At 28.9% G+C, this 14,049-nt stretch overlaps 1 protein-coding gene across 16 annotated transcripts in view; it reads left to right on the top strand.

Moving 5' to 3' along the window:
* The window catches only part of LOC118184279 (tyrosine-protein phosphatase Lar-like), a 732,937-nt gene that overhangs the window by 654,250 nt on the left and 64,638 nt on the right, over nt 1-14,049 (top strand). For 11 of the 16 annotated variants that reach the window (XM_085819916.1, XM_085819920.1, XM_085819919.1 and 8 more), the window contains 3 exons: nt 1,378-1,662; nt 7,535-7,843; nt 9,391-9,702. In XM_085819916.1, coding sequence (XP_085676042.1) covers nt 1,378-1,662; nt 7,535-7,843; nt 9,391-9,702 — 906 coding nt within the window. The remainder of the gene's footprint in view (nt 1-1,377; nt 1,663-7,534; nt 7,844-9,390; nt 9,703-14,049) is intronic. The other 5 variants (XM_085819931.1, XM_085819929.1, XM_085819930.1 and 2 more) reach the window with 1 other exon arrangement.

Below are 14,049 nucleotides of genomic sequence, written 5' to 3'. Positions count from 1 at the left end.
AATCAGAATAAAGTGAACATTATGGGCCTGTGGAATAGAATGAGGCTATACAGATATACAGAGTACCATTAAGGATGGAAATGCATCACCAAAGAGGCCTTCATTTCATGCTAAAAAATATTATAGCACTTTTTAGATTTTTAAGCATTAGCACTATGCATGTAATTTACGTGAATTCTCAACCATAATATTATTCATTGTTAGTTTAACTGCAGTCAGCAAAATGTGAAGGTCTCTATTCAATAAAATTCAAAGAGTGCTTTTGAAAAATGTGCAGTATGTGTGTGGGGGGGGGGAGGTTACATTTGGAGCTCAGACTATGTTCCACTTTATCTAAATACTGTTATTGGATTTAACTTTGGACCAGCCAGTCTACCCTTTTTCATTTTGTTTCTCCAGTCTTAGAAGTCAAAGATCCTGCTTTAGGCATGTGTGGGTGTATTATGATTTTGGGAAGAAAAAAAGCCTATGTAAATTATTCTTATCATGTAAAAAGTATGTTATATTACAACATGTGTAGGTAGATATCAAGATTCAAATGTTCAAAAACTAAGTTCAAGTTTCAAGTCCTAAATCAGGAAATTTTATATAGACCATTTTACTACTGTGCTAAAATTTCAGTGTTGCCAAGCACAATCTTGTTGGTGTCATGTTGCGAGCATCTGTCAGATCTTGATGGATGCTGAATGTAATTCAGAAGATTCTAATTATAACACCTTTATCAGGAATACCAGATCATGTATGATAATTATAAGTGTATTTCTCAATATGAATACTTGAATAGATGGATTAATTACATTGTCTACTAATTGATCGTTTATTGCAAGCAAGAGAGATAGACATCTAATAAACAAAACCTAATTTATCTTGAAGCAGGAAGAAATTATCTCAAAAGTAACAAAACTGTGTCAGCCAAATATTTGTAGTGCATGTGCCATAAAATTAAATTTAGAACCGCCTTAAGCCAATGAAATAATTATTCAATATTACTAAATGATGAATCAGAAATCAAAGCAAACATGTGATATTTGATTCTTTAAGTTTATTTTCTTGTGAAAATGATATAATCATAGATTTTGTCAGATTTTTGATAAAAGGGAATTTCAGTAACACAGCCGCCTATCTCTCTTGCTTGTATAAAGGAATTGATTAATCAACAATATAATTAATTGATTTATTCCAGTGTTCACATTGAACAGTATTACATTGGTGATGTTATAACAATGTGACAACAAGTATTGCTTTGAGACCATCTCATTATCTTCTTTTGTAAATAAGATTTATTATAAATTATTTCATGTGCTTACTAAATTTGCACTGAATTGAGATCCATCAACTTTAAGTTGAAGTTAGCTAAATTATTTTTGTTATTTTCAGTCCCTAGTCAGCCAAGTAATTTGCGTGTTCTTGCAACATCTTCGACTTCAGTTCTTGTTTCGTGGTCAAAACCCTCTCATCCTGGCGAGAAGGTTATTGGATATGATTTATATTGGAATGATACATTTACTCAGCAGCAATACCACCAGAGCTTACCAGATATTGATTCTTATACTTTAACCAATCTATACCCAGACACTCTATATTACGTTTGGGTTGCAGCTAGATCACGACAAGGAGAAGGTGCAGCTACGCCACCATCTCAAGTTCGTACTGACCAATATGGTAAGTTTATGTTATGAGGTAATTTTGAAGTAAAAAATTACATTTTTTAAAATATTGATTTAATAAGGTTCTGTGTAGATTTCAAAATATTAATTCATAGGTTTAAATTCTCTTAATATATCACTTCACAAGGATATATATAAAAATGTTAAACAATAAATAATTTTAAACTTTTTAATTAAATTTAATTGTTTTAGTATAATGCACAAATTATTTTGATATAAAATGCATTTTATTAAAAAAACCTTATTCAATGAAAATGTGAAATATCAGCATTTAAGTTTTCTGCTATGAGTTGTTTGCACTAATTTCTTTGAAAGTTGTTTAAATTTAATTAAGAATACATTTTCTGTGTGAAATATTCTTATTAAGATTTTTAACTTGTAAAAAATAAAATAGGCTGTCTAGAAAATTATGAAAGTAAATGGAAAAATTCTAAAATTTGTATAGTTTCACAAATTTGATGATAGTATTTTTGAATCAGTAAAACTACATTAACTGCATATTTACTAATAATAAATAATTCCATTTTGAAGTCTGTGTAATTCTTCTTATCCAAATTTTGTGTAGCTTTAATAGTTCCAGATCCAAAAGAAATTCTTTTTCATTAAAAAAGAATATGTAATCTCAAATGCTGATATTTTTGTATGTTTTCATATTTAGCCACCCTCTCATTCTGTACAGTTTTACACTGATGAATTGTATGCATCCCATAAACATGGCCATTGTAATGTTTCATGATCAGAACAGAAAGTTGCCAGTTTCCCAATCCTTTAAATTTAGTACATTCTTCTTCCCTGCAAATAGCATGAGGACCAAGTATTTTATTCCCATTCCTTCCTTCAGATTACTTGCATTGTTTACTTTTTCTTTTTTTACAGCACGCATGCAATGCATAATCAAAGTGCTGTTTCTTTTTGCCTAGTCTTGTGCTGTGCACTGTGCTGCACACGCTGTGCTCCTATATATCTTGTGTATTGTTTAAATTTTAGGCAAAATCTAAAGATTTCTCAGGTGCCAACTGATTCTGCTTGTTAGTGCATATTTAAATTATGAGTAGTATAGTAGAGTGTAGAGAGATGGTGGCATCTGTGGTATTTCACTAGTTCATTATCATGGTGCTTTGGAATTATATTAATTATTATAACTTATTAATTTCACTAGTGCAGATGTATTTCTAATTATAGTGAGTATAACACCTATATTTAAAGTAATGTGGATGATGGTAATGAAAAGAAGTAATTTATTTTTAATAGTTATTTTTACTTCAAAATATCATAAACAAAGTATGTAATTCTAGTAATATATTTATTATTTATTAAATAGTAACTTAGTAATAGTGGCATAATTTTCTCTTTTCCGAGTTAAAAATGTCAATTCACGATTGATTAAGAAATCTGGCATTCATCAGGCTCTTTTAGTTTGTGCAAGGAAATGAAAAGTATTTATTGTGAAATTAAATTTATTTGCTTAAAATCTAATGTTCATAAGAAAAGTAAATAAAGCTTTTTTTAAATTTTTATTTCATTTTCTGATTGTATGAAAAAATCTGTTCATATTATTAATGCCTTATTCAAGGTCTTTTTGATAATATTGAATTTTCGCTTTTTTGAGCAGACCTTATATCATTCATACATATCTATTATATTAGTCATACTTATTATTATATCTGCACTAGTTCCATTTTATTATATATGAAATATCTGCAGTTGCATTAAGCTTTTCCTCCCATTATACTCTATTCGTTTTGTCCAGTAATATTGTGAATAGGTTATCTTTAAAAAATAATTGGATTTATTTTAACATAAAGAATTTTTCCCCCACCTACACTATATACTTTTATTTAACTGAAAAATGGAAATCTTGAAACTAAAATTAGAATCTAATTTATAATTTTGCTTCAGTATAAGAATCAATTTAGAAATCATTTTTAAACAGATTCGAAGAATTGTTTTCCCTTCCTTGTTTTAAATCAGGGTAGCTAAGTTTCAGGTATGTAATTCTTAAAAACAGTAATTCTTAGTAATTAGTTTTCCTATGAACTGGATATATTTTCAATAAAATTAACAGTAAATACTTTTTTCCTACACATATTGCATATATTCCTAATGTTTATTATAACTAATTTTTCTGAATTATCATTTTTTCATTTTTGGCTGTAAACTAGTCCACATTGAAAAGTCTTTTGAAGTTTTTTAACTTATGGTTTCTATCATACATTGCAAGGAATCTGCATTTCTGTTAGCTTAAATCATCTGTGTCATGCCATTGAATGAAAGATATTATTGTAAAAAATGGGTAACATTTTTTGAAAGATTCATAGAATATCATATTCTAAAGGTGATATATGAAAATTTGTATTCATATAAAACATTCATATACATAATTCGTAGGACATCATACTCTAAAGGCGATATGGTAAAATTACTTATTCAACCAGATTCATATTTTATGGGGAGGCAAAGATAAAGATAGTGAATGTTAAATTAAATACAATCAAAATTAGGATGCCTGGGCTTATTCAGGATTCTTTTCTCAGTTAAAGTCCTGGATGTTCTTTTCAAATTGCATCCGATTTCCCTTCCTGTTTCCATCAAGAAGTTAAAAATAATTCATTTTCAAAATATTAAAATTTCCCTTTGTATCATTTGTCTTTTCTTTCTTTTCCTTAAACTTGGGCATTATTATGGCTTAATATCAGAACAATTTAATGACTGATTAAATAATTTTTTTTATGTGTGCAACTGTAGAAGTCTTTGCTGTATATTGCCCCACATGCTAAATTTTTTATTTTCTTGTTCAAGCATGAAATCATATCTTGCTAATAAGTTAGAATTTAGTATGTTTATTTATTATCTTGTTAGTAAGTAATTTAAAGCAATTTTTATTGTTTTTTATTTTTTTATTTATTTTTTATTTTATTTATCTTTGATTCAAAACATTTACAATCTTAAAATGATACTATTTTTTCTAAAACTCTGTTTGTGTATGAATGAATTACAAATACATGTAATAATTAAATCACTTGTAATTTTGAAGCATAAAAAATTTTCAAAACTTAATTGTAGGCTCTCAAATTTTCAAAATTTGATGTAAGTTCTCTAAATACTTTGTAATATAATTGTAATTCTAAAATTCCCGAATTTAAAAATATATGTCTATTCAGAAAATTAAAATTTTAAAAATCTGTGGCAATACAGTTCAGGAACTTTCAATGTGTGCATACAGTGTGTGGAATTCTTTGGGAGAGTATCAGAAGGAAATAACTAGTTTTATGTATGCAACAAATTTTATTTGCATTAAAAAGATGGTTTTACCATGATTTACTAATGTGCAGTGTTGCTGCCATATCAAATGCTGTTAATTATTTATTGTACACCTTGGTAAAAAGGAGTGTAGTAGTACTGACCATGAAAATATTTAGATGCATGGTTGAAATTACAGCATGAAAATTATTTTAATTAATTTTGTCTGTCAAAACAAGGTTAGTTATCTGAAGCAGGAACTACTGTTTAGTATCTAGTTGAGTACACCAAACAGGGTTGTTTACTGATTTTACAATATAAATTTGCTTAATTTAGACATTTTTTATTTACTTTTTAATTTTAAGAATGCTATAAATCACAGTAAAAATATGAATTGATTCCTTAATGTTTACATGTTAGGATAAATAAACTATACCTTATTTCTGAGATTCAAAGTAGTTGAATATTCTATTAAAATTTATGTAGGTATAAAATATATTATGCATTTGTATTAATGCATAATTTTTTTTTAGAAAACCCATATTATTCTCATTTTTGAGAATAAGCAAATCACTTCTGCATTTGCATACATAAGATGTTTTTTATCTATTTATTTTTATCATTATTTAAAATTTTTAAGTGCAGTTGTAGTAGTCATTTTGTTTTTGTTTCTATATTTTTTATGTATTTAGACCTTTGCATGTTGCTTTTCAATTTTATTCGTAAACAAAAGTATATCTATTATTTGTGATTATGACTGTAGATTTTATGGAAATGATTCTTTGGTTATAAAAAAAAGTAATTGGATCTAAATTAAAGGTCGATATGTGATTAAATTTGCATAGAAATTTAATAAAATTAAGATTAATATAACAATGCAGATTTATACCAAAATAAAAGTTGAGGAAATTTTATTTAATTCAGTGTAATTAATCTTTTATATATATATATATATATATATATATATATTAGACTTAGCTGTTAAGCTATATATAAATATTTCAAATTATGAAACAGTTTATTGAAAAGAGATCTGGATTTTTAATTGTTCTTTTTTAATATTTTAGCTTTTATTTCAAATAAAAGATTGAAAAGGATAATGCAAGGTTTTGAATACTTCACTTTTACTTTTAAAATTTTTAGTTTCCTAAAACAATATATTTTTTTTTATTTTTATACATTTCTGCATATTATAAATTTTTTATTGTTTATAAAGTTGTGCAGAGAAAATATGTTGAAACAAAAATGCAAAGTAGTTTTCATATTTTAGAATATTTCCCAAATTGCATTTAAATTATTAATTTAAAATGTAGAATTATGCAAATATGTTTTCAAAAAATTTTTCTTCAGTTTATGCACCTAATTAAAAATGTTTTACCAGTTTTTTTTGGGGGGGGTAGAATAAGGTGCTTTACTCAAATTTCGAAGTTGTACTTATTCTTGCGTGCATTTCTTATAAATGTTAAAAATTTACTTGAAGAATATTTATCTTCCTTGAATGGTCTCAAAATCACAATATCAGATTTTCCCATAAAAAATAGTCTTTTTTGCTGTAGGTACAAGATTTTTCTTTTCTACTTGTATATAGTAAAATAAAAACTATAATAAAATGATTTATTTCTTCTTTAATTCTTGATTAAAAGAGTATTTAAAATTATGACTTTAATTTTTTTTTTCTCTGTCACAACTTTGTTTAATTCTGTAGAATTTTGTTTTTTGTTTTGTAGATTTATTATTTTGTATGTATGCTTTTAAAATATTTTTATAAATCAATTGCATATTATTTTTGTATTGTGATATTATTTTCCTGCACTTGATATTTATTTTAATATTTTCACTCTTCAAAACCCTAATGTTTGCATAGCTCCTCAAAGTAGTACTGCTTTTAGTAAGATTTTTCTTTATTGAATTTGTTTGATTTCTTTTATGAGAATATAAATTCAAAGATTTATTATAGCACAGCATTGTATTTTTTCTTTTTTAAAAAACGTTTAATTTTTTTAAATTATCAGCTTTTAAATAATGTTATGATAAATGATGTAAAATATGTAGCAATATCAATTATGGTGTAATACTTTGATGTTTTAATTACTATTTTTAATGTCAAATAACTAAATCGAATACCTAAACTTTTATTTTGAGCTTTTAATAAATACTTTAGCTACAGTTATTTTTCACTGATACTCACCCTATATTTATTGTTTTCAAAGCATGATAACTATGAAAGAATTCATATCGTCAGAATTTTACTTATTATGTGCAGGGGGAAATACACATTTTTTTTCATGTGTGCATTTAGCACATTATTTTAAAACTGTTTAACATAAAGTGTCACCATCCTTTGCATTTCATTAAACTGTTACAATACAGTAATGTGTTTTCCTTTAATGTGCTTAAATTTTGCACATTGAATGTTTAACTTCTGAATTGGGAAAGTAAAGGAAAATCTTATTAAAGCAGCCTTTTTTTAGTACTGGGAAGTGACAAAGAGATTAGTGAAAATATTTATTTAAGTGTCAAGTATGGGAACTTTCAATTTAAAAAAAAATTTATAAGAGAAAACCAACACAAAATTTCCCATCACTGCACATGTCGCACTCTTCCCTCCTTCCCTCCCTTCCCTACAGTGCCTGGCGCCCCTCCCCAAGACGTACGCGGCTCTGCCGTAAACTCCCGTTCCCTACGCGTCACCTGGAAACCCCCTCCCCGAGAACAGCAGAATGGTGCCATCACCTATTATAAGATCAAGTACCTGAAGGCTGAAAGTGGAGATGACCTGGCTAAGGCCCAGGAGATACGCGTGGAAGCCGATCAACGGTCATATGTAATTGAAGTATTGGAAAAGTGGACCGAGTATAGGATCTGGGTGCTTGCCGGAACTGACGTGGGCGATGGCCCACCATCTTCGCCGATTGTAGTGCGCACAGATGAAGATGGTATGTATATCACCACCTATCCCTTAGTCTACCTGTTTTCAATCACGTTATTTCTTCATCCTCTTTTACATATGCATGCTTGTGAAAATCTGGGATGCTGTAGTTTCTGAAGCTATGATTATTTAAATATAATTAAAATTGATATGATGTATTGATTTAATGAAATAAATATTAAAAAATATAGTATCTTTGCTTAATGTATTTTTTGAAGTACAAGAGATTTTTTAGTAAATAAATAAAGTTACAACTTCTTGTTGCTTTACCTATTCAAAGTCCCTGGCCAAGACTTTCAATTGGTAAAGCAATTAGCTTTTTAGGACTGTGTGTAACCACCATACTTGGTGGTGGAAAAACTAAGTATCCCAGAATTTCCATTGGTGTAACTTCCTGCATTTTTCCGGTCATTTCCTGCTCTGAAGCCAGTACCATGTTGCATGATGCATGATTACCTGAAATGCTTGTCTCGGTCAGCTGGCAACTCTCTCCTCTCCCAGTTTACTAATTTTCTCTTCATATATATATATATATATATATGGAAATCTAATTTTCTGTGTGTTATTTTTCTACTCTGTGTCATTGAGAATAGCATTACATTTTACACATTTCTCATATTTACTGCTAACTGAATTATGCTTATATACTTACTTACCTGTCTATTTTTTACATTGCTGTTGATATTTATATGACTAATTGTTTTTGCAGCATCATATGTTAATTTTATTTTAAATGTTGACTTATTGCTTATCTACAGTTTAATAATGATGTTGAAATAATTTTTGCTGTTTTTAATAATAATATTTTACTGAAATTTTTTTTTTAAGTATTCTTGTTAATTATATTTAACATGCTGAAATGCAATTTTTATTATATCTGTTCCTCTGATTGCAAGCTGTCATTATTGAGATGATGTATGTACTAATTTTTTTGTGTAAATGAGCTAATTAATCACTAAAAGTTAAAGACAATGTTCTGTTTGCTAACTCTTGGATTATATGGTAAGTTAAAAACCATAGAAATGCCTTAATAGCTACAGCTGGCATTAGGTTCATGAATTTTCAAATTAAATCTGAATTTTTTAATGACATACAATGTTATTTTTTTATAAAATCTTTTTTAATCCTGTACCTAAATTTTTAAAACATGCTGAGCAAGATTTGTGCTCTTTCGTTTTTATATCTTATTTTATATTACCTCTTTATATATATATTTTTTTTTGTTTTGTTTTGTTTTATCATGATTGCTGGTAATGATAATAAATTCTTAAATGTTCTATTTCTTAAGGTTTACGAGATTTTTTTTTCCATTACTATATACTACTAATTACCAAATATATTTTTAAACTAAAATAAAACTGTTTGATAAAGTGTAGATAAAATTTATTAATGATTTATCATTGTATAAAAGTTTTTTATATGTACTTTCTTTCCTACTTGTGGTCATATCTTTTTCCTTTCTCTCCTCAGGTAATTACTCCATTTCTCCAAAAAAGAAACTTCTCTTTTCAAAATGTATTATTTTTAACTGTTCACATTTGCTTTTTTTAACAGTGCCTGGAGAACCAAGACAAGTTAAAGTGACTGTAATCAACAGTACAGCTCTAAATGTGAAATGGAAACCTCCAGCCAATAAAGATCGTAATGGTCTAATTCGGGGTTATCAGATTCATGTTCAAGAAATAACAAGCAATGGAGATTTAGTTAACGAGCCAAAACGATATGATGTTGCCGATGAAAATGCGGAGGAATATAATGTAACAAAACTCCAGCCTGCAACCCTTTATGCAGTGCAAGTTGCAGCAGTAACAAGAAAAGGGGATGGAACTCGTAGCAAGGTTAAAACAGAAAGGACTCTGGGTGGGGGTAAGAAACCAAAATTTACTTGTTTGTAAAGCTATTGGAAATTAAAAATGGTGCTACAGTTTCTGTTATTTAAATGGCACGAAAAAAGACCTTTTATTAATGGACTGTGCCAAAGTGGTAACCATAGCAAAAGCTGTAATTGTGATTTTAATTGTGGCTAAGACTTCCAGCGGCTTGTTAACAGTTTGTGAAAAACTTGAGTAGGCTTGTTGCTTTGGTGCGGTCCATGAACAAGAAAGCTCATGGTGCCACTTAACCCTCTGACCAGTTGAGGATTTTGTACTGAAACCGTAAATTTCATTATCCTGCCCTGAGAAAGAGGTATTTTCTTGATTTTAATGTTAGAATGCTCCTGGTACTTTATACCTGGATTTATTTACTTTTAATGTACTGCCTTAATGTTTTGGACATATTTGAAAACCCTTTCCGGCACACTACCTTTTTAAAGTTGGAATTCCAACAAAAAGGAAAAATGGTAGGCAGACTAATCAGGCATAGAGAAGTGCACAGGTAAAATTGTGTGTTATACTTACTGTTTTAATTTTGTGGGTGTACCCAGAGGCAGGCTCACTGAATGAATGCAACTTCAAAAAGAGTATTGATGTGAGCATAACTGGAAAGCACATAATAGAGTAAAAGATTTTGCCTGCTCTTCGAAGACAATTTGTTTAACATTTTCAAAGTTTCAGATATGATCAACCCTATCCAATCCATTTGCAAATTAATTAAAAATCAGAAAAAAAACTAATATTATAAGAAAATATAAACTATAAAATAAAATTAAATAAACATCTACAACTCAAAACCATCATAATCTAGAGCAGAGGTCGTCAACCTATGACCTGTGGGTCACTGAGTGACCCATTTGGTAATTTCAAGTGACCCACTTTAGTTCCGAAAATAAAGTATAAGATATACAAACATTTTTTTTTCTTTTTCCCAAAATATTTTTGTCTCAAAGTTATAAACGTACCAAATTTGAATCCAGTATAACATATAAAAATATCAGTTAAAGCCCCACTCCCGCCTGACTGAATATGGAATCGGCCAATAGTATACGGAATGCAGCAACATTGTCTGAACAAATTGTACCATTCCTGGACGTGCGCATCATTATCTCAGTTGTATGTCAGTTATAGTTATAGCACGTGTAGTACAGTAGCACAATAATATTGACCTAGTGACCTAGTGAAATAAATATTATTATTTAAAAAATTTACCATGAACAAACAAAAAGCTAAAAAGAGATTATTTCAAGATGTGTGGACAGAAAAGTATGGGTGTATCGAAAAGTGACAAATTGATATGTACTTTATGTATAGATATAATTACCGCCAGGACTTATAATATTGAGCAACACTTTTCTTCAAAATATAAAGATGTGAGTGAAATGGCAAATGAAGATAAATCTGAATACATTGCTAAACGTGTATTAAATTTTGGAAAACAAAATAAATTCTTAAAGAGTTTTGTTACCAGCAACAATCATACTACGTCTGCCAGCTTTGTTGCAGCTCTCAGCATTGGTACCAACGGAACTATTTACAGATGGCGAGTTTTTGAAAAACGCATTCATAAATTGTTCCAAACACTTATTTAATGACTTCGCAAATAAAAGACAAATAATTGAGAGAGTCAAAGAAATGCCATTGTTAGCTAGAACAGTCCAGCATCGCATTGAAGATATGGCCAAGAATATTGATGAACAGGTCAAAAATGATTTGTTATCTTGTGACATAATTAGCATTGCAGTTGACGAAAGTACCGACATAAATAGTATTGGTAGGTTTGCAATAATTATTAAATTTGCATCAATAAATAGCTCGAATGTCAATGAAGAACTATGCGTTCTTGCTTCAATGAATGACACCAAAAGGCACTGATATTTTTCGTCAAGTACAAGAGTTTACAAATTTCAAAAATGGGCAAGTATTGGATTTAAAAAGTAAATTGTTTTCCATAGCAACTGACGGTGCTCCAAGTATGAGAGAAAAAACTGTTGGATTTGTAAAACTAATGGAAAATGAATTTGGCCATTCACTTTTATCGTTTCATTGTATCATACATGAAGAAAATTTATTTGCAAAGGCATCTACACAACAAATTAAGGATGTAATGGAAAAAGTTTTTAAGATCGTAAACGGGATAATAGTGCGATCAGCATTAATACACAGGCACTTTAAAGCTTTTTTGGAAAAAATTGAATCGAAATATGGAGATTTGTTATTACATTCTGAAATATGATGGTTAAGTCGGGGCAAAGTTCTTAATAGATTTGTAGAGTGTTTTGATGATATACAAATATTTCTTCACAAAATCGGTGAAAATGATCTCGAACTCAATGATAAAAAATGGTTTTTAAGACTTTTGTTCTTAACAGACATAATGAACCATTATAATGATTTCAACATACGACTCCAAGGAAATAACCACACAATTTTGAAAATGTATGAGGAATGGAAGAGTTTTACTTCAAAATTGATATTATTTGAAACTGACATAAAAACTAAAAAAATTCATTTCTTGTTAAAAAGGGAACATGAAAAAGAAAATATCGATGAACACAATCTAAATATGTTCGAAACTTGGATTTCGGTCATTAAAAGTGAATATGAAAGTCGGTTTCAAAGTCTTAAGAAACATGGAGAAATGTTTACATTTATAATAAAACCCGATGAAATAGGAGAAAATATTATAAATTTGCAGTATTTTGAATATCTTAGAATTGACAATTTTAGTTTAGAAATGATTGATTTTAAAAGTTCAACATTATGGACGGACAAATTCAAGAAATTGCGGAACAATTTGGAAAATACAGAAGATAATCATTTTCTCATGATATCAATATGTTGGGCATCACTTCCTACGAGGTTTTCATCATTAAAAAAAATTGCCTTTGCCATTTTGTCCACATTCAGGTCCACTTATAAATGTGAGAAAATATTTTCACAAATGAAATTTATTTTAAGCAAAAACAGGAGCAGGTTAACTATTGAAAATTCAGATGCTTGTGTTTGACTTAAAATGACTATAAACCAGACTTGATTAAATTGACGTCACAAGTTCAACATCAGGGGAGCCATTGATATCGTGGAGAAAATTTATAAATAAAGTTTATTCAACTATGTTTGTAATTATTTTCTTAATAAAATATATCTTATTATTTACTAAAATGCTATTTTAATACGAAAATATCTCTGACCCAAACGTCTCTTTAATACTCGCATTTTGGTTGATTTTGACCCGCGGCCAAAAAAGGTTGCCGACCCCTGATCTAGAGCTAACAAAACTTCTTTCAACAAAAGCGAGATAAAAAAAAAAAAGGAAACTGCTGTAAGGAAAAATCAAAAAGCTAATAAAATTACCCCGTACCTTCAGATAACCCCCAACTATTCCTTAATTGGTAACCAAACCCCCCACCCCAAAAAAAAAGCTGCAGAAAAACAGGATGGGAAACACAGCTGTGCACCCACCTTTCTGTTGTGAATGGGCTCGCCACAGAATACAGTTGTTGGTCTGGTGTTTCAATGATCCTATGCTGGGCACACTAGATGTTCGTTTTTCGATTCTAGGTTACATTTCAATGTAAAAATTTAAAACTGATATCGAATAAAAAGATCTGCATACAGACATAACATAGAATTTTTGTTTGTTTGTTTGTTCCTTTAATATTCTAAAAAATATCTGGAACATTTCTTTGAAAAATGATAATCTTTAAAAACTATACATGGCTGAAATGTAAATAGTGTTTTGTGTTGTGCAGCCATCTAGTATTAATAGAGAAGGTTAAAAGTGTTTTCCATTCAATTTTCCTGTGTGTACAGAGGTAGTTTTTTGAGTGTGCCCAGTGCCATAAAGGGTTGATTATATGTGTTCTTCAAGACGTTACAAAAGTATTTTAGGATATATATATATACAGCCTAGCCAGTAAAAGAACTAAATAACATGGGCAGTAATAATAAGGAGATACTATTAAAATTTATCTACAAAATTCCTTATATTAATATACCCCTTCTAATTACTCAATAGTTAATTTTCATTTATTTTGAAATTTTACTATTTATTTTTAAGAGCAATTTAAACTAGGTACTGTAGTATCAGTTCAATTTTTTATTTTGAATCAGTTATCTCTTACTGACAAATTTATCTTGTGTGTTGCCTTGTGAAAATTGTGTGTTATGTATCCATATGATTGGTAATTTTTAGATTTTTTTAATATCGTGGTAAAAGCTTAACTATCTACATTCAAGTAACCAGAAGCCTGAAGTAACTGGAATATTTCAGAATTTTAGGAAAAAAATTTCCCCAAAAAATTAAATAAATGAGGGATTTGTATCACTATTATAG

Source organism: Stegodyphus dumicola, chromosome 7 (genome assembly GCF_044657685.1).
Source record: "Stegodyphus dumicola isolate Sdum_Otavi_A_Nest chromosome 7, ASM4465768v1".
NCBI lineage: Eukaryota > Metazoa > Arthropoda > Arachnida > Araneae > Eresidae > Stegodyphus > Stegodyphus dumicola.
Note: the sequence above shows the minus strand (reverse complement) of the source record. Positions and strands in the feature narration are given on the sequence as shown.